The sequence below is a fragment of the Hypanus sabinus genome, chromosome X2 (genome assembly GCF_030144855.1).
Source record: "Hypanus sabinus isolate sHypSab1 chromosome X2, sHypSab1.hap1, whole genome shotgun sequence".
NCBI classification, from domain to species: Eukaryota; Metazoa; Chordata; class Chondrichthyes; order Myliobatiformes; family Dasyatidae; genus Hypanus; species Hypanus sabinus.
In genome coordinates this window covers 3596791-3614746 of record NC_082739.1, presented here as the reverse complement: position 1 = coordinate 3614746, position 17956 = coordinate 3596791, and the positions used below count along the sequence as shown (strand labels likewise).

The 17956-nt window shown below is 42.8% G+C and overlaps 1 protein-coding gene across 2 annotated transcripts in view; it reads right to left on the bottom strand.

The window, feature by feature from the left end:
* Positions 1 to 17956, bottom strand: part of c2cd2l (c2cd2 like) — a 139288-nt gene that overhangs the window by 47644 nt on the left and 73688 nt on the right. For both annotated transcript variants that reach the window (XM_059956819.1, XM_059956818.1), the window contains exon 2: positions 4475 to 4570. In XM_059956819.1, coding sequence (XP_059812802.1) covers positions 4475 to 4570 — 96 coding nt within the window. The remainder of the gene's footprint in view (positions 1 to 4474; positions 4571 to 17956) is intronic.

Sequence of the window (17956 nt, the reverse complement as noted above, 5' to 3'; positions counted from 1 at the left end):
TGGAAGTTTTCATGTTTTATTGTTCTACAAATTTGAATCACAGTGGATTTAATTTGTTTTTTTTTTACACTGATTAACAGAAAAAGATTCTGTGTCAAAATGAAAACAGATCTCAACAAAGTGATCTAAGTTAATTACAAATAAAATATAAAATAATTGATTGTAAACAAGAGTAGATCTGCAAATGCTGAAGTAAAGAGCTGGGAAGATGGTGAAAGAGATACAGGGCTGGAGTAGGGGGGAGTCCAATAGGAGAGGACAGAAGGCCAAGGAAGAAAGAAAAGGGGGAGGAGCACCAGAGGAAGGCGATGGGCAGGTAGGGAGATAAAGTGAGAGAGGGGAAAGGGGATGGGGAATGGTGAGAGGAGGGGGAATTACTGGAAGTTTGAGAAGTCAATGTTCATGCCATCAGGTTGGAGGCAACCCATGCAGAATATTAGGTGTTGCTTCTCCAACCTGAGTGTGGCCTCATTGCGACAATAGAGGAAGCCATGGACTAACATATCGGAATGTGAATGGCAAATGGAATTAAAATGGATGGCCACCAGGTGATCCCAATTTTCTGGTGAACGGAAAGTAAATGCTTGGCAAACTAGTGTCCCAATCTATGCTGGGTCTCACCGATATATAGGAGGCCACACAACGAGCACCAGACACAGTATATGACTCCAACAGACTCACAGGTGAAGTGTTGCTTCACCTAGAAGGACTGTTTAGGCCCTGAATGGTAGTGAGGGAGGAGGCGTATGGACAGGTGTAGCACTTGTTCCGCTTGAAAGTTTAAGTGCCAGGAAGGAGATTAGTGGGGAGGGACAAATGGGCAAGGGACTCGCATGGGAGGGATCCCTGCGGAAAGCAGAAAGTGGGGTGGGGGGGGAGGATGTGCTTTGTGACGGGGTCCCATTGGAAGCCGTGAAAGTTTTGGAGAATTATATGCTGGATGTGGAGGCTGGTGAGGTGGTAGGTGAGGACAAGAGGAACCCTATTCCTGGTAAGGTGGTGGGAGGATGGGATAAGAGCAGACATATGTGAAATAGAAGAGATGCGGTTGCTAGTAGCATTGATGGTGGAGGAAAGGAAGGAGGAGGACATCTGCTTCATTCTGGAATGAAAAGCCTCATTTTCAGAGCAGATGTGGCGGAGATGGAGGAATTGAGAGTAGGGGATGTCACTTTTACTAGTAACCAGGTGGGAAGAGGTATAGTCCAGGTAGCTGTGAGAGTCACTGGGTTTATAATAGACATCAGTAGATAAGCTGTCTCCAGGGATAGAGACAGAGAGATTGAAAAAGTGGAGAGAGGTTTCGGAAATAGACCAGGTAAGTTTGAGGGCAGGGTGGAAGCTGGAGCCAAAGTTGATGAAGTCGACGAGCTCAGTATGGGTGCAGGAAGCAGCACCAATGCAGTCATCGATGTACGTAGGAAAAAATGGGGATGGACACCATTGTAGGGTTGGAACATAGACTGTTTCACGTAGCCAACAAAAAGGCAGGCATAGCTGGGACCCATGTGAGTGCCCATGGTTACCCCCTTTGTTTGAAGGAAGTGGGCGAAGCCAAAAGAGAAATTATTGCGAGTGAGGACCAGTCCTGCTAAATGAAGGAAGGTGATAGTGGAGGAGAACTGGTTGGGTCTGGTGTGCAGAAAGAAACTGAGAACTTTGAGGCCTTCCTGGTGGGAAATGGAGATGTATAGGGACCGGACATTCACGATGAAAAAAAGATGCTTGGGGCCTGTGAAGTGTCACGGATGTAGGTAGGAAGGGACTGAGCCAATACTTGTATAAGTATTCACCCCCCTTTAATATGACTAACCAAATCATCACTGGTGCAGCCAATTGGTTTTAGAAGTCACATAATTAGTTAAATGGAGATCACCGTGTGCAGTCAAGGTATTTCGATTGTAGTAAAAATACACCTGTATCTGGAAGGTCCAACTGCTGGTGAGTCAGTATCCTGGCAAAAACGACACCATGAAAAACACAAGAACACTCCAAGCAAATCCACAAAAAGATTATTGAAAAGCACAAGTCAGGAGATGGATACAAGAAAATTTCTAAGTTACTGAATATCCCTTGGAATACAGTTAAGTCAATCATCCTGAAATGGAAAGAATATGGCACAGCTGTAAATCTGCCTAGAGCAGGCCATCCTCAAAACTGTGTGACGGTGCAAGTAGGGGACTAGTGGGGGAGGCAATCTAGAGACCTCTCACAACTCTGGAGGGGTTACAGGCTTCAGTGGCTGAGATGGGAGACTCTGCGCATACAACAACTGTTGCCCGGGTGCTTTATGGGAGAGTGGCAAAGAGAAAGCCACTGTTGAAAAAAACTCACATGAAATCTCAGCCAGAGTTTGCCAGAAGGCACGTTGGAGACTCTGAAGTCAGCTGGAAGAAGGTTCTATGATCTGATGAAATCAAAACTGAGCTTTTTGGCCATCAGACTAAACACTATGTTTGGCATAAGCCAAACACTGCACATCATCAAAAACACACCATCCCTACCGTGAAGCACGGTGGTGTCTGTGTCATGCTGTGGGGATGCTTCACTGCAGCAGGCTCAGGAAGGCTTGTGAAGATAGAGAGTAAAATGAATGTAGCAAAAAACAGGGAAATCCTAGAAGAAAGCCTGATGCAGTCTGCAAGAGAACTGTGACTTGGGAGAAGATTTGTTTTCCAGCAAGTCAATGACCCCAAGCATAAAGCCAAAGCTACACAGAATTGGCTCAAAAACAACAAAGTTAATGTCCTGGAGTGGCCAAGTCAGAATCCAGACCTCAATCCAATTGAGAATTTGTGGTTGAACTTGAAAAGGGCTATACACTCACAACTCCCATTGAATCTGCCAGAGTTTTGTAAAGAAAGTGATGCATATCATCTTTGTGTATAAGATGATGAGAGGCGTTGATCATATGGATAGTCAGAGGTTTTTTCCCAAGGCTGAAATGGCTAACATGAGAGGACACAGGTTTAAGGTACACAGGCGATGTCAGGGGTAAGATTTTTAAGGGTTTAAGGCTAACATGAGAGGACACAGGTTTAAGGTACACAGGCGATGTCAGGGGTAAGATTTTTACGCAGAGGGTAATGAGTATGTGGAATGGGCAATGGTGGTGGAGGTGGATACAATAGGGTCTTTTAAGAGACTCCTGGATAGGTACATGGAGCTTAGGAAACTGGAGGGCTATGGGTAACCCTAGGTAATTTCTACAGAAAGTACATGTTCAGCACAGCATTGTGGACCAAAGGGCCTGTATTGTGCTGTAAGTTTTCTATGTTTCCAAGAATGAGGAAAAATTGCAGTGTCCAGATGTGCAAAGCTGATAGACATATCCACATGGACTCCAGGCTGTAATTGCTGCCAAAGGTGCAAATACTAAATACTGACTTGAAGCAGCTGAGTAATTATGCAACCAATTATTTTGTTTAATAATTGTAATTAATTGAGATCACTTCATAGAGATCTGTTTTCACTTTGACACAGGAGAGTCTTTTTCTGTTGATCAGTATAAAAAAAAACACAAATTAAATCCACTGTGATTCAATGTTTTAAAACAATAGTACATGAAAACTTATGGGGGATGGGGTGAATACTTTTTATAGGCACTGTTTGTTTAGGGTTACTGAGTTGTGGGCATGCAGGAAGCATGGAAACACTTGCAGGCTGTCCAGCACAATCCTCTCTGATTGGTTTTGATGCAAATAACGCATTTCACTGTATGTTTCAGGTACACGTGACAAATAAAACTAATCTTTCATCTTAAATCTTAAGAGGGCACAAAAAGTCACTGCTTTTTAGTGTCATTAGTACATTGCCTGACAATATAAATAACAGAATCAACCTATTCAGTCCTTCAGGTTTGTCTTACCATTAAATAGACATGGCTATTCAGCACAGGTTTCTTCACTGAACCCATATCCCTCAATTACCTCAAATACTGAGCCTCCACATTCCTCTTGAGCTGGGACACAACACGTTGGGTGAAGAAATTTCTACTGATTTCCTGAATAGAAACAGGGCTGGTCTAGGTACTTTCTCCTCATATGACAAACACTTTGTAGTCTTCTTTGCTGACGCAATCATGAAGATAATTACCAAATATTGAAAGGCCCAGATAGAGAAGATGAGGAGCGAATAACTAAAATAGTGAGAGAGTCTAGGACCAAAGGGCACAGCTTCAGAATATAGGACATTGCTTTAAAACAGGGATGTGGAGTATTGTAGTAATCAGTGGAATTCATTGCCAGGTCATTAAAGTTGGAGGTTACTAGGTTCTTAATTAGTAAGGGTGTCAAAGGTTATACCGAGAAGACAGAATATTCAGTTGAAAGGGAAAATAAATCAGCTATGTTTGAATGGCAGGGCAGACTCGATGGGCCAAATGGGCCTTATAATTCTCCCTCTCCATTCTAACCTGGAACACATCAGCCCAGCACTCAGACTCGTGCCCATCTTCCTACATCCATTAACTTACCATGCTCTGCTCTGACTGTTCGGTACACGTCACATGACTGATGCCTGCTGTTGACGGCAGCTGCGAACCCTCTTCAAAGCTGATCTGCACGGAACTCTTAAAGAAAAACAGATTCATTAAGACAAGCTTGTTACCAGTTTTAGATTCCCAGAGTTTGCCTGTAGACCTGGAGCTATCAACAAAACAGCACACAGCAGAGACGAATAACCATTTTCAAATATAACAGCCATGTGGATTTTTTTTGCCTCTTTTACCCAATACATTGCCCTGCACATTGATGAAATCATAAGGAAGGTATACAGGAGCTTAAGAAGGTTTAGTGTGTCACTGATGGCACAATAGCATAGCAATTAGTGCCAGACCCAGGTTCAGTTTCTGCTGATGTCCGTAAGCAGTCTGTACTGTCTCCCTGTGACTGTATGGGCTTCCTCTAGGTCAGAGGTCGGCAACCTGCGGCTCCGGAGCCACATGTGGCTCTTTCATCTCTGTGATGCGGCTCCCCGTGGTTTGTTAGCTTTTGAAATGTAATTCGAAATTTGAAGATTATGGTGATCTTGTACAATCTAAAAACTTTGTGGAGACACCGTTTCCTGGCACATCCGAACCGGCTCACAATTAGCCACTGTTCCGGCTAAGGGAAATAGCCTACGGGGGGTTTGTGAGTACGTGTCTTTTGGAGCATCCGCGCCCACGGGGACGGGTTGAGGGAGGCTTTAAAGCAAGGCTGTTTAGTTCGAATAAAGTTACCTTTGACTGCAGTCTTTATTTTAGCGCTGCGTGTAGCACACCGCTACAACGTGTTTTTTATCGCTATTAATATACATCACCACTGCCAATGCCTGACACCCGCCAGCGCGCGCTTTCTTTTAATTCTTCGATCCAAGGTAGGCTAACTATGGAGTAACCTTCAACCCAACGTCTTTTTTTCGGAGTTCAAAATGTTTTTGTTGCATGCAGAAATATTTCGTTTTCTCTGCAGGGGTTCATCAATTTCATAAATGCAACACATTATAGTTTGTTTATACATAGCATAAAGGCAAAAAAAACCCGTTGTATGCAGTGTTATTTCATTTTAAATGTCAAACGGGTTTTGTGGCTCCCAGTGTTTTCTTTTCTGTGGGAAATGGGTCCATATTGGCTCTTTCAGTGGTAAACGTTGCCGACCCCTGCTCTAGGTGCTCCATTCCCCCCCCCCCAACATTCCAAAGGTGTAAGAATAGTGGGTTAATTGGTCACATGGGTGTAATTGAGCTGTCTGAGTTCATTGGGCCAGAAGGGCCTATCACCATGCTGCATCACTAAATAAAAAATAAAAATAAACTACTACAAATGTTGAATCAAGTACCATCTATAAATTTGATGATGATACAACCATTGTTGGTAGTTCTCAGATGGAGATGAGGGGGAATATAGGAGTGAAATATGCCAACTAGTGAAATGGTGCCGCAGCAACAACCTGGCACTCAATGTCAGTAAGATGAAAGAGCAGATTGTGGACTTCAGGAAGGGTAAGACGAGGGAACACATACCAGTCCTCATAGAGGGATCAGAAGTGGAGAGAGTGAGCAGTTTTAAGTTCCTGGGCGTCAAGATCTCTGAGGATCTAACCTGATCCCAACATATCGATGCAGCTATAAAGAAGGCAAGACAGCAACTATATTTCATTAGGAGTTTGAAGAAATTTGGTTTGTCACTGAACACACTTGAAAACTTCTATAGATGTACTGTGAAGAGCATTCTGACAGGCTGCATCACTGTCTGGTATGAGGGGGCTACTGCACAGGACCAAAAGAAGCTGCAGAAAGTTGTAAAATTTGGTACAACTTGGGTACTAGCCTACAAAGTACCCAGGACATCTTCAAGGAGTGGTGTCTCAGAAAGGCAGCGTCCATTATTAAGGACCCCCAGCACCCAAGGCATGCCCTTTTCTCATTGTTACCATCAGGTAGGAGGTACAGAAGCCTGAAAGCACACACTCAGTAATTCAGGAACTGCTTCTCCTCTGCCATCAGATTTCTGAATGGACATTGAACCCATGAACACTACCTTAATTTTTTAACATACACTACTTCTGTTTTTGCACTACTTTAATCTATTTAATATACATATGTAATGCCCTGGTTGATTTTTTAAAAAAATGTTTGTGTAAGTATTTCATTTTGTGCTGATCTGTGCGAGCTGCTTGTTTTCAGCTTGTGTTGGGGTTATCGTTGAAGATAAGAGATGAGAAGAAATGTTTGACATCCAATTAGGATGGTCGAATTGAGGGGAGGGGGGTTTCCTCTGGTGAGGGACACTAAGATTGGGCTTGGAGTTTTTTTGGGTGGTTCGAGAGAGATGAAGAGAGAAGATGCCAAAGAGAAGAGATCGTAGGATTTGACCCAGAGCGGGACCATGGTTTGACAAAACCCGGTGATTAAGGATCGACGAAGGGGAAACCGTGAGCTCCAACTTGTGCCCGTTAGACTGTTTCATTAAAATGGGCCCTTTTCAGTTTTTGTTCTTTTTACTAACCCTTTAGTCAAATTAAGAATTATAAAGCTAAATCATTTAATTGCATACGGTGTACTGCCTGTTATTTCGTGGCACTCTTTTGTAACAGGGTAACAAATTACACAGCATCCACACAAACAGGGGGCCTGGGATGTGCTCGCGCCTCAATCTCACACATTTGGTGGGGCCGGTGATTGTTTTCCCTCGACATATGCAGCCAAGGAAACCAGGGTGCCTCACATATATTTACACTTACTGTAATATATTTACTTTGTTTTCTTTTTATAATATGTATTGCATTGAACTGCTGCTGCTAAGTGAACAAATTTCACAGCACATGTGGTGATAATAAACCTGATTCTGAATCGACCACTGCAAGCATTGTGAATGATGGCATCACAGTCTATTATGGCAATTTGAATGTGCAGGGACACAAGAAGCTGAACAGGATAGTGGACTCTGCCCAGTATATCACAGTCACATCCTTCCCCACTATTGGTGGTATCTACAGGAGGCAAAGCCTCAAGAAGGCAACATCCATCAAAAATCTCTACCATTCCGACTATGCCATCTTCTTGCAGCTACCACTGGGCAGAAAGTCAAGAAGCCTGAAGTCCCACACCACCAGGTTCAAGAACAGCTACTTCCCTTCAACCATATGGTTTTTGAACCAATCTGCGCAAACCTAAACATTGCCTCAGTATAGCAGGATTATGAGTACTTTGACCAAGGACTTTTTTTAATTCTAATTTTGTGCTTTGTATAATTTATGCTGTTCTTGTGAATGTTGTGCATTTGATCCGATGCAAAGCTGCTGCAAGTAAGCTTCTGATTACACCTATGCAGTTATGTACTTGGGCATATGACAATAAATTTGAATTGTTGCAAACTGCACTTTGCTGCCTTCGTGAAGATAATGGTCTCCGTATCACATTCCTCAATGAGTTAAAGATTAAGTATTACTGGAGCATGTCCCTCTTGGCTTAGACAATGCACAGCAATGAAAACAAGCCAGATATTAATGACTTGGAGAAAAGAAGTAGATTGTATGGCAAATTTGCAGACAGCACAAAAATAAGTTGGAAGGGAAGTTGCAAGGAGGATACAAACAGTTTCCAGAAAGCAATTGATAGATTAAGTGAGTGGGCAAGAAACTGGTAAATGGAGCATAATATGGTAAAATGTCATTTATTTTGGAAGGAAGAGCAATTTCTTTATGGAAGAACATCAAAAGCTGCAACTCACAAAGATTGGCGGCCCTTGTGCATGACACCCTGAAAGCTAGCACACCAGTCTAGCAGACAATAATGAAGGCTAATGAAATATTGGCCTCTACTTCAGAAGGACCGGAGTATAAAACTGGGGAAGTCTTATTACTTCTACACAAGGCAATGGTGAGACCACATCTAGAGTATTCTGATACTTCTGTTCCCTTTATTTAAAAGAAGATATTATTTCATTGGAGGCATCTCTGAGAAAGTTCACTGGAATGATACAGCACATGCAGAGGTTGTCCTAAATGTAAAGATTCAACAGGTTAAGACTCATTGAAGTTTGGAAGAATGATAGACGAACTTGTTGAAACCTACAAGGTTCTGAAGGAGCCTTAGGTAAACACTGAGAGGAAGTCTCTGATGGGAGAGTCCAGGGCCAAGAGGACAGGGTTTCAGAACAAGAGGGTATCCATTTAAGACCAAGATGAGGAAGAATTTATTTTCTCGCAGAGGGTTGCAAGTCTTTGGAACTCTGCCATGGAATGCTGCAGGACAGAGACCTTTGCAGATTTCTAATCAGCAAGGGAATTAGAAGTTATGGGGGCAAGAGCAGAAAAGTGTTGAAGATGAAGCAGACTAGATGGGCTGAGTAGTCTACCATTTTGCTAGTTCTTACACTTGTAGGAATTAAAGATTCATGCAACACCTTTAATACAGGGAAAAAGCCCAAAATGCTTTCCGAGAGTTAAATATTCCCCCCTCCCCCAACCCTGGCGCAGTAAAAAAGATGGCTTGACGAGAGATAATGCATAAAATGTTTCTATTTACATATCTAGCTCACAGGTGCACTACTGCATCACCAGTACTGAAAGCTTGCACAGTCGCTCAGTGCACTGGTCCATTAATTAATTCTCCTTCAAGGTGCCCTCTTCTTTTAATACAAGTCACTGCACTTCAGTGATTTAAATGTGAATCACATTGAAATATTTTTAAGAAGTGCTCAAATTTAAATTCTATTTTATTTATTCAAGAGAGGTTGCTATAACAGAAAGTAAGCAGTAAACAGTCACCCTTAATTACTCTGGGGGTAGCCTCAAGGTTGGCAAGCTATTTCATGGGATAGTGGGTATCAAGTCACAGATAGGCGAGACAAGAAGAGGGAAGCACGTTTCGTTCATGAAGGCCAAGTCATTGGTATATTTAAAGCAGAGGTTGATAAGTTCTTGATTAATAAGTGTGTTAAAGGTTATGGGGAGAAGGCAGGAGAATGGGGTTAAGAGGTAAAATGAGTCAGCCATGATTGAATTGTGGTGAAGACTTGATGGTCTGAATGGTCTCATTCTGTTATACTCATATGCAATGGTGGGATTTGAATTCACATTATTATTGCGGGTTTCTGAGTGGCTGGTCCAGTAATAACCATTTAATGGGAGAGTAGAGAAGAGGCTGTAAAAGTGAACTTTCTAGTTAGAGGTTAAACTCCCACCATTGTAAACTAATTTGATAATTCTGGTTATCCAAGCTTTGGTCTCAGTAAAAATTGAGAAAGCTGCTCCACAAACATATATAGGACAGCAGAGCTCTGGGACTGTGACCTACATGATTCCTAACGACCTCAGGGTAAACTCTGGATAATTACACTGTATGCATACTTTTCAAAAACTTCCCCCATCATCTCACCCCATCAAGCACCAGCAAATAACTTACACAGGTGTCCAAGGCAAGACAAATCCTCTTTCCTCCTGGGCACTCATACATGTACTGTACATTTCCACAGGAGCAACAATTAGCCCATTTGGCCCATTGAGTCTGCTCCACCATTCCATCGTGGCGGATTTATTATCCCTTTCAACCCCATTCTCCTGCCTTCTCCCTGTAACCTTTGATGCCTCAACTAATCAAGAACCTATCAACCTCCACTTTAAATACATCCAATGACTTGGCCTCCACAGCTGTCTGTGGCAATGAATTCTACAGATTCACCATCATCGGGCTAAAGAAATTTCTCCTCATTTCTATTCTAAAGGGACGTTCTATTCTGAGGCTATGTCCTCTGGTCCTAAATTCTCTCACTATAGGAAACATACAAGAGGAAGTCATAGAAAATGGATTTACAGAATCATAGAAATACTGTAGATAACACGGGTGCAGTCATCAAGCTTATTATGATCATACAGGCTGGTCACAGGCTAGTTAATCTCTGTCCTATGCCATGCACATTTAATAATCCAGCTACTTATTAAATGCAGTGAAGTGTCTGCCCGAATCTCCTACACTGATCTGGTGATAAAAGTTTCACCTCTTCTAGTTATTGCCCTTTTGGCTTGCTTAACAGTTACCCTAATTGCACACACAGTTGTTAGCAGGCTGGGCAGCATCTACAAAAAAGTTCTGTCGGATGGGTCCAGACTGAAAGCATTCACTATTTCTCCTGAGATACTACTTGACTTACTGAGGATTCCAGCACCTGCAGTCTGTTGATAATCATCAACACAGCAATTAAATTTTCCCTTGGCCAGTGATACTCCACAGAAAAAAAAAACTGTAAAATGTCGATAATTTAGTATGCCCTCAATTTTACATGAGCAAATTCTTGGGCCAATGGATGTAACTCCAATTAATACCAAAACGTTTTTTTTCCACTCTTCTTTCTATAGTGTACAATTTTTCCAGTGAAATTAGAGGGAACAGTAAAGATACAACCACTCCAGGCCCTGACTCCGGCTAGAAACCCATCCACGTTCCTGATTCCTGATGGTCCAGTCCCCAATCCTGGTTCCAGATCTGGCCCACACACTGCTTACATACTAGATTCTCGGCTCCATTGTGGAATTATGAGCGAGCGTGATGCCAGAATGTCAGTGATTCTGAATAAGATTCAAGTTTCGAGATCGTTTATTGTCACTCATCAGTACCCAAGTGTAAAGGAGAACAAAATGATTGTTACTCCAGAACTGATGCAGCATAAAACCACAATAAATCTAAGTACACAAGATTAGCTTTTACATATATAGACTGAATATTTGTACAAAAGTGACGTTAGGTACAGGAGTGTCTGTACATAAAGTGACTGACAGGAAATGATAAAGTAGTGGTGTGGAGTGGGTTATTGAGTGGAGGTGTTAATCAGCTAGACAGCTTGGGGGAAATAACTGTTTTTGAGTCTGGTGTTCCTGGCACAGATGCTGCATAGTCTCTTCAAATAATCCAGATTATCACAGTCTCACTAGATTGGCAATCCTGGGCACTTCTGCTCCTTAACCTGGAGTGCACATCGTTCCATTAAACATTCATAATCAAATCCACCAGGAAAGAAAAATCTCTCTCGACACAAGCTGAGCACACAGTACTTAACAACTTGTATACCGGCTGCCACAGCCTAATTATAATAAGCGATCTGGCTCTGATTGGCACTCACCATCAGGTTCCAACACTAAAGTATTCATAACCATGCCAGGCTGTTGTAACCCCAGTTGTGAGTGGGAGAAGGTCACGCATTTGAAATGCGTAGGAGTGTGCAGAATGTCCAGAGGGAACACCACAGGAGATGGACAGCTTCTCGATGCAGAGCTCCTCTGACATTTACATATTTTAAAATATATACTGCCTTCAAGCGTAAAATAAATTAGGAGACATTTCTCTCTATGTTATAAGGTTAGTTTAGATCAGTACATGAAGTTGGTTGATTTGTAAGAGTTTTAAAATGATACAAAAATATCAGTTCTGTACTATACAAGACATGGAAGCATAGTGCTCAGCAGAAAGCTATTACGGGTGGTGGGGGGGGGGGAGTTTGGAGTTCAATTCCGATGTCACCTGTAACGGGTTTCTACAGTCTCCCAGTGAAATGCGTGGGTTTCCTCCATGTCTCCAGTTTCCTCCCGAAAGGATTTGTTTCTCTGTCATTTAAAAGATGAATGTTTTGTGTTTATGACTCTGATTCCCCGGTGGAATGAGATGTGAATTAGCTAAGATAGACTGGCAAATGATACTTAAAGGGTTGACGGTGGATATGCAATGGCAAGCATTTAAAGATCGCATGGATGAACTACAACAATTGTTCATCCCAGTTTGGCAAAAGAATAAACCAGGGAAGGTAGTGCAACCGTGGCTGACAAGGGAAATTAGGGATAGTATCAAGTCCAAAGAAGAAACATATAAATTAGCAAAAAAAAGCGGCACACCTGAGGACTGGGAGAAATTCAGAGACCAGCAGAGGAGGTCAAAGGGCTTAATTAGGAAAGGGAAAAAAGATTATGAGAGAAAGCTGGCTGGGAACATAAAAACTGACTGTAAAAGCCTTTATAGATACGTGAAAAGAAAAAGATTGGTCAAGACAAATGTAGGTCCTTTACAATCAGAAACAGGTGAATTGATCATAGGGAACAAAGACATGGCAGACCAATTGAATAACTACTTTGGTTCTGTCTTCACTAAGGAGGACATAAATAATCTTCCGGAAATAGTAAGGGACTAGTAAGGTCTAGTGAGATGGAGGAACTGCGGGAAATACATGTTAGTAGGGAAGTGGTGTTAGGTAAATTGAAGGGATTAAAGGCAGATAAATCCCCAGCGCCAGATGGTCTGCATCCCAGAGTGCTTAAGGAAGGAGCCCAAGAAATAGTGGATGCATTAGTGATAATTTTTCAAAACTCCTTTGATTCTGGATTTGTTCCTGAGGATTGGAGGGTGGCTAATGTAACCACACTTTTTAAAAAAGGAGGGAGAGAGAAACCAGGGAATTATAGACCAGTTAGTCTGACATCGGTGGTGGGGAAAATGCTAGAGTTGGTTATCAAAGATTTGATAACAGCACATTTGGAAAGAGGTGAAATCATCGGACAAAGTCAGCATGGATTTGTGAAAGGAAAATCAAGTCCGACGAATCTTATAGAACTTTTTGAAGATGTAACTAGTAGAGTGGATAGGGGAGAGCCAGTGGATGTGGTATATTTAGATTTTCAAAAGGCTTTTGACAAGGTCCCACACAGGAGATTAGTGTGCAAACTTAAAGCGCACGGTATTGGGGGTATGGTATTGATGTGGATAGAGAATTGGTTGGCAGACAGGAAGCAAAGAGTGGGAGTAAACGGGACCTTTTCAGAATGGCAGGCAGTGACTAGTGGGGTACCGCAAGGCTCAGTGCTGGGACCCCAGTTGTTTACAATATATATTAATGATTTAGAGGAGGGAATTAAATGCAGCATCTCCACGTTTGCGGATGACACGAAGCTGGGCGGCGGTGTTAGCTGTGAGGAGGATGCTAAGAGGATGTAGGGTGACTTGGATAGGTTAGGTGAGTGGGCAAATTCATGGCAGATGCAATTTAATGTGGATAAATGTGAAGTTATCCACTTTGGTTGCAAGAACAGGAAAACAGATTATTATCTGAATGGTGACTGATTAGGAAAAGGGGAGGTGCGATGAGACCTGGGTGTCATTGTACACCAGTCATTGAAGGTGGGCATGCAGGTACAGCAGGCGGTGAAAAAGGCAAATGGTATATTGGCATTCATAGCAAAAGGATTTGAGTACAGGAGCAGGGAGGTTCTACTGCAGTTGTATAAGGCCTTGGTGAGACTGCACCTTGTGTGCAGATTTGGTCCCCTAATCTGAGGAAAGACATTCTTGCCGTAGAGGGAGTACAGAGAAGGTTCACCAGATTGATTCCTGGGATGGCAGGACTTTCATATGAAGAAAGACTGGATCGACTAGGCTTGTACTCACTGGAATTTAGAAGATTGAGGGGGGATCTTATTGAAACGTATAAAATTCTAAAGGGATTGGACAGGCTAGATGCAGGAAGATTGTTTCCGATGTTGGGGAAGTCCAGAACGAGGGGTCACAGTTTAAGGATAAAAGGGAAGCCTTTTAGGACCGAGATGAGGAAAAACTTCTTCACACAGAGAGTGGTGAATCTGTGGAATTCTCAGTCACAGGAAACAGTTGAGGACGGTTCATTGGCTATATTTAAGAGGAAGTTAGATATGGCCCTTGTGGCTAAAGGGATCAGGGGGTATGGAGAGAAAGCAGGTACAGGGTTCTGAGTTGGATGATCAGCCATGATCACACTGAATGGTGGTGCAGGCTCGAAGGGCCGAATGGCCTACTCCTGCACCTATTTTCTATGTTTCTATGATTTGATTCTGGTCCATTCACAATTGCCAATGAGGAGGTGGTAGTGAGATACCCTCTTGATCTCTTGCAGGGTTATGGGAAAGAGTGTGAAGAGTATGGGATTTCTGTGCAAGGAAACAGCTTAGACTCAATGGGCTGAAAGGCCTCTTCTTGCATTGTTACAATTCTGCAAGTGAGTGAGAAATATTTAACAGCTGTCGATTAGAGAGAGAGAGAGCCATGTCTGAGATCTGCCTGTAGGGACAAAGCTGTGTATTGTTCTGCATCGGTCACTTTACACCTGATCGCTGAGAACCGTTTCAGTCCTGCACATGGATCCACTGCAGCAGAGTAACAGGTCTGTGTACCCTCACCAATTCAAAGGCATCCTTTAATACATCAACTATCAACACTTGCAGAACAAATGTTTTTATAACAAGTTTTGTTTTAAGACATTGGAAATTGGAGACCCTGTGAAATCAATCCCATCTACTTATAAACTGGGTGTATCTCATCAGTGATATACTGTACAACTTGTACTTTTTCCAAGTAACAATCTATCAGATTTCATGTACCTTTTTAATCCCATGAAATGGGGAATCTGGGAATAAAACCTTAAAACACGTAGGCTTCACAGAATTGCCTTTAACCTTGCATAGTTAAACGTAAGCACCATTTTCCTCTGTAGCTGTTGCACCTGTCAGACTACAATAGTAGGCTTAATATTTAAACAGTGTTGCTCCTTTTAGATTTTAATTCAATAGTATTGGTTTCACATCTGGCTCATGCTTGTACCTTGTGAAAGTAACACTGACAATCACCCAGCAGCACACACAACTAGTTTTTAAACCTGGGGATTTATTTATTTATTTAGAGATACAGCACAGAACAGGCCCTTCCTGCTCAACGAGTCGCTTCGCCCAGTAACACACCAATTTAACCCCAGCCTAATCACAGGACAATTTACAATGACCAATTAACCTACTAACCCATAAGCTTTGGGACTGTGGGAGGAAACTGGAGCACCCAGAGGAAAGCCACGCATTCCACAAGGAGGACATATAGACTCCTTACAGATGATGTCGGAAGTGAACTACAAACTCCGACGACCCGAGCTATAGTAACATCATGCTAACTGCTATGCTACCGTGGCATTCAGAATGCTGACTGTCCATTTACTTTGGTGGAAGTAAATGGATGGTTGACATTTTGGGTCGAGACCCTTCATCTGGACTGATGTCTTTTACCAGTCCAGATGAAGGGTCTTGACTTAAAACATCAGCTAACCATTTCCCTCCATAGATGCTGTAACAGCCAGGATTTCCATGTGGTGAGCCATTTTAATTCCATTGCCCATTCCCACACTGATATGTCTGTCCACAGCCTCGTCTACTGCCCTGTTGAGACCAGGGGCAAACTGGAGGAGCAACATCTTATATTTTATCTTAGTAGTCTCCACCTGCCAGCACCATCATCAATTTCTCTATCTTTCAGTAACCTCTCCCTCTGTTTTCCCCTCTCCCTTTATTTTTCTTTATCCTTCCGGCCCTGTTACTCTAGTCTCTTTCCCCTACCCTGCTCTCATGACCTGCCCATAATTCCACCTCCTCCTCCTCTTTATTCCATGGTCCACTTCCACTCCTATCAGATTCCCCCTTCTTTAGCCCTTTGCATCTTCTACCTATAGCGGTGCTAAACAAATTTTTTCAACAAATATATGTAATATTGGATTATTTTTCTCAATAAATAAATGAACAAGGACAACATTTTGTGTTATTTATTTAATTGGGTTCTCTATCTAGTTTTCGGACTAGCATGAAAAGCCGATCCCATTTTAGGTCATTTTTATGCCACAGGGTTCACAGATTTTCTAGCACCAATGTATCTTCTCCCAGCTTCTACATCATTTCCACCTCCCTACCTTCCCCCTCTCACCAATCAACCTTCCCAATCAACCATAGCTCAAGCCCCCTGCCCCTCCCTACACTTTTATTCTGGCTTCTACCCTCTTTCTTTTCAGTCCCCTCCATAGATGCTGCCTGGCTTGCTGAGTCCCTCCAGCACTTTGTGTGTGTCACTCTGGATTTCCACCATCAGCAGTATACTGTGTCTCAGAGATTTCCAAAGTCCAGCTCAACAGCAAGTCTCCACCTGACACCTGTTACACAACCCCAGCTCATGTAACCTCCTCACACTGAATACCTTAACACAGTAAAGACTTCATTCCACACAAACCTGTGGAGGGGTGTTTATAAGGAACAAAGTTAAAATGGTATCCAAAATCAATAAAGGATTTGTGTGAAGTTGTGGAAACTGTTTTCAGTGGCAGAGGCTCATTGAGGAGAAGGAGTTAGGATGCCTGGCAAAAGAAAACTTTCCCTCTCCCTTCTCTCTGCTTTTCATGATTTTTTGTACACTTGTTCATCCCCACCGATCTCCCTCCTGGCACTTAACCCTGCAAGCAGACAAGTGCTACACCTGCCCCTACATCTCATCCTTCGCCACCACTCAGGGCCTTCAAGGTGAGGCAAAATTTTACTTGCAAGTCTGTTACACCCATTGCTCAATGACCCCCTCCTCTACATTGGTTAGACCCAACACAGATTTGGTAACTGCTCTGTCTGCTATGAGATCTCCCAGTAGCTAGCCATTTAAATTTGGCTTCCCATTCTGACTTGTCTGTGTATGACTTCTTTTATTTCCATGAAGAGGCCGCCCTCAGGTTGGAGGAGCAACACCTCACATTCCACCTGGGTAGCCTCCAACCTGATGGCATGAACAAAGTTTTCTGCAACTTCAGGTAATTACTTCCACTTCCTCCTTCTCCCTTTTCCCATTCCGGTTACCCTCTCTCCTCCTTTCCATTCTTTCATGGTCCACTGTCCTCTCCTAGCAGATTCCTTCTTTTTCACCTCCCAGCTTCTTTCTTCACCTCACTCCCCACATCCATTCACTTTCCCCCTCACCATGGCTTCACTTGTCATGTCAGCTCATACTCCTTATTCTGGCTTCTTCCCCCTTCCTTTCCAGTCCTGATGAAGGGTCTCAGCCCAAAACATCAGCTGCTTATTTTCCCCACAGATGCTGCCTGACCTGCCGAGTTCCTCCAGCATTTTGTGTGTGTTGCTCTGGATTTCCAGTGTCTGTAGAATCTCTTGTGTTTAGGAGTCAAGGGGAGTTAGGTTTATGCAATAAGAGGTTCTGATCTGGAATGTACTGGAAGGACAATGGTCACTTTCATTAGAGCCTTGCCTCATATTCACCAAAAATACTGACTCCCAAAAATTGAGATGATTTGAGGGAGTAACAAGGCTGCTGCTGCCTTTCAAATTCCTGCTGTGAACAATTGTGCTTCACATCTATTATCACCGGCATGAAGACACATGATTGACTGATGCTATCACAACATGTTGGGACTTGAAGGAAATAATAAGTGGCAACTTATGCTGAAAGGTACAAATGTTTGACCTTAATATGTGTTTAGTGACACACTCACAGACCCAGCCCCACCAATACTCCTAAACTCACAGACTGCTGACAGATACCGTCGTAGTCACACAATACACATACACACACACAAATTCCTGAACACTGGCATCCCCACATACTCCTGTCCCAAGAACCTAAGAGAATGCCAAAACCCCTATCAGTACATTAA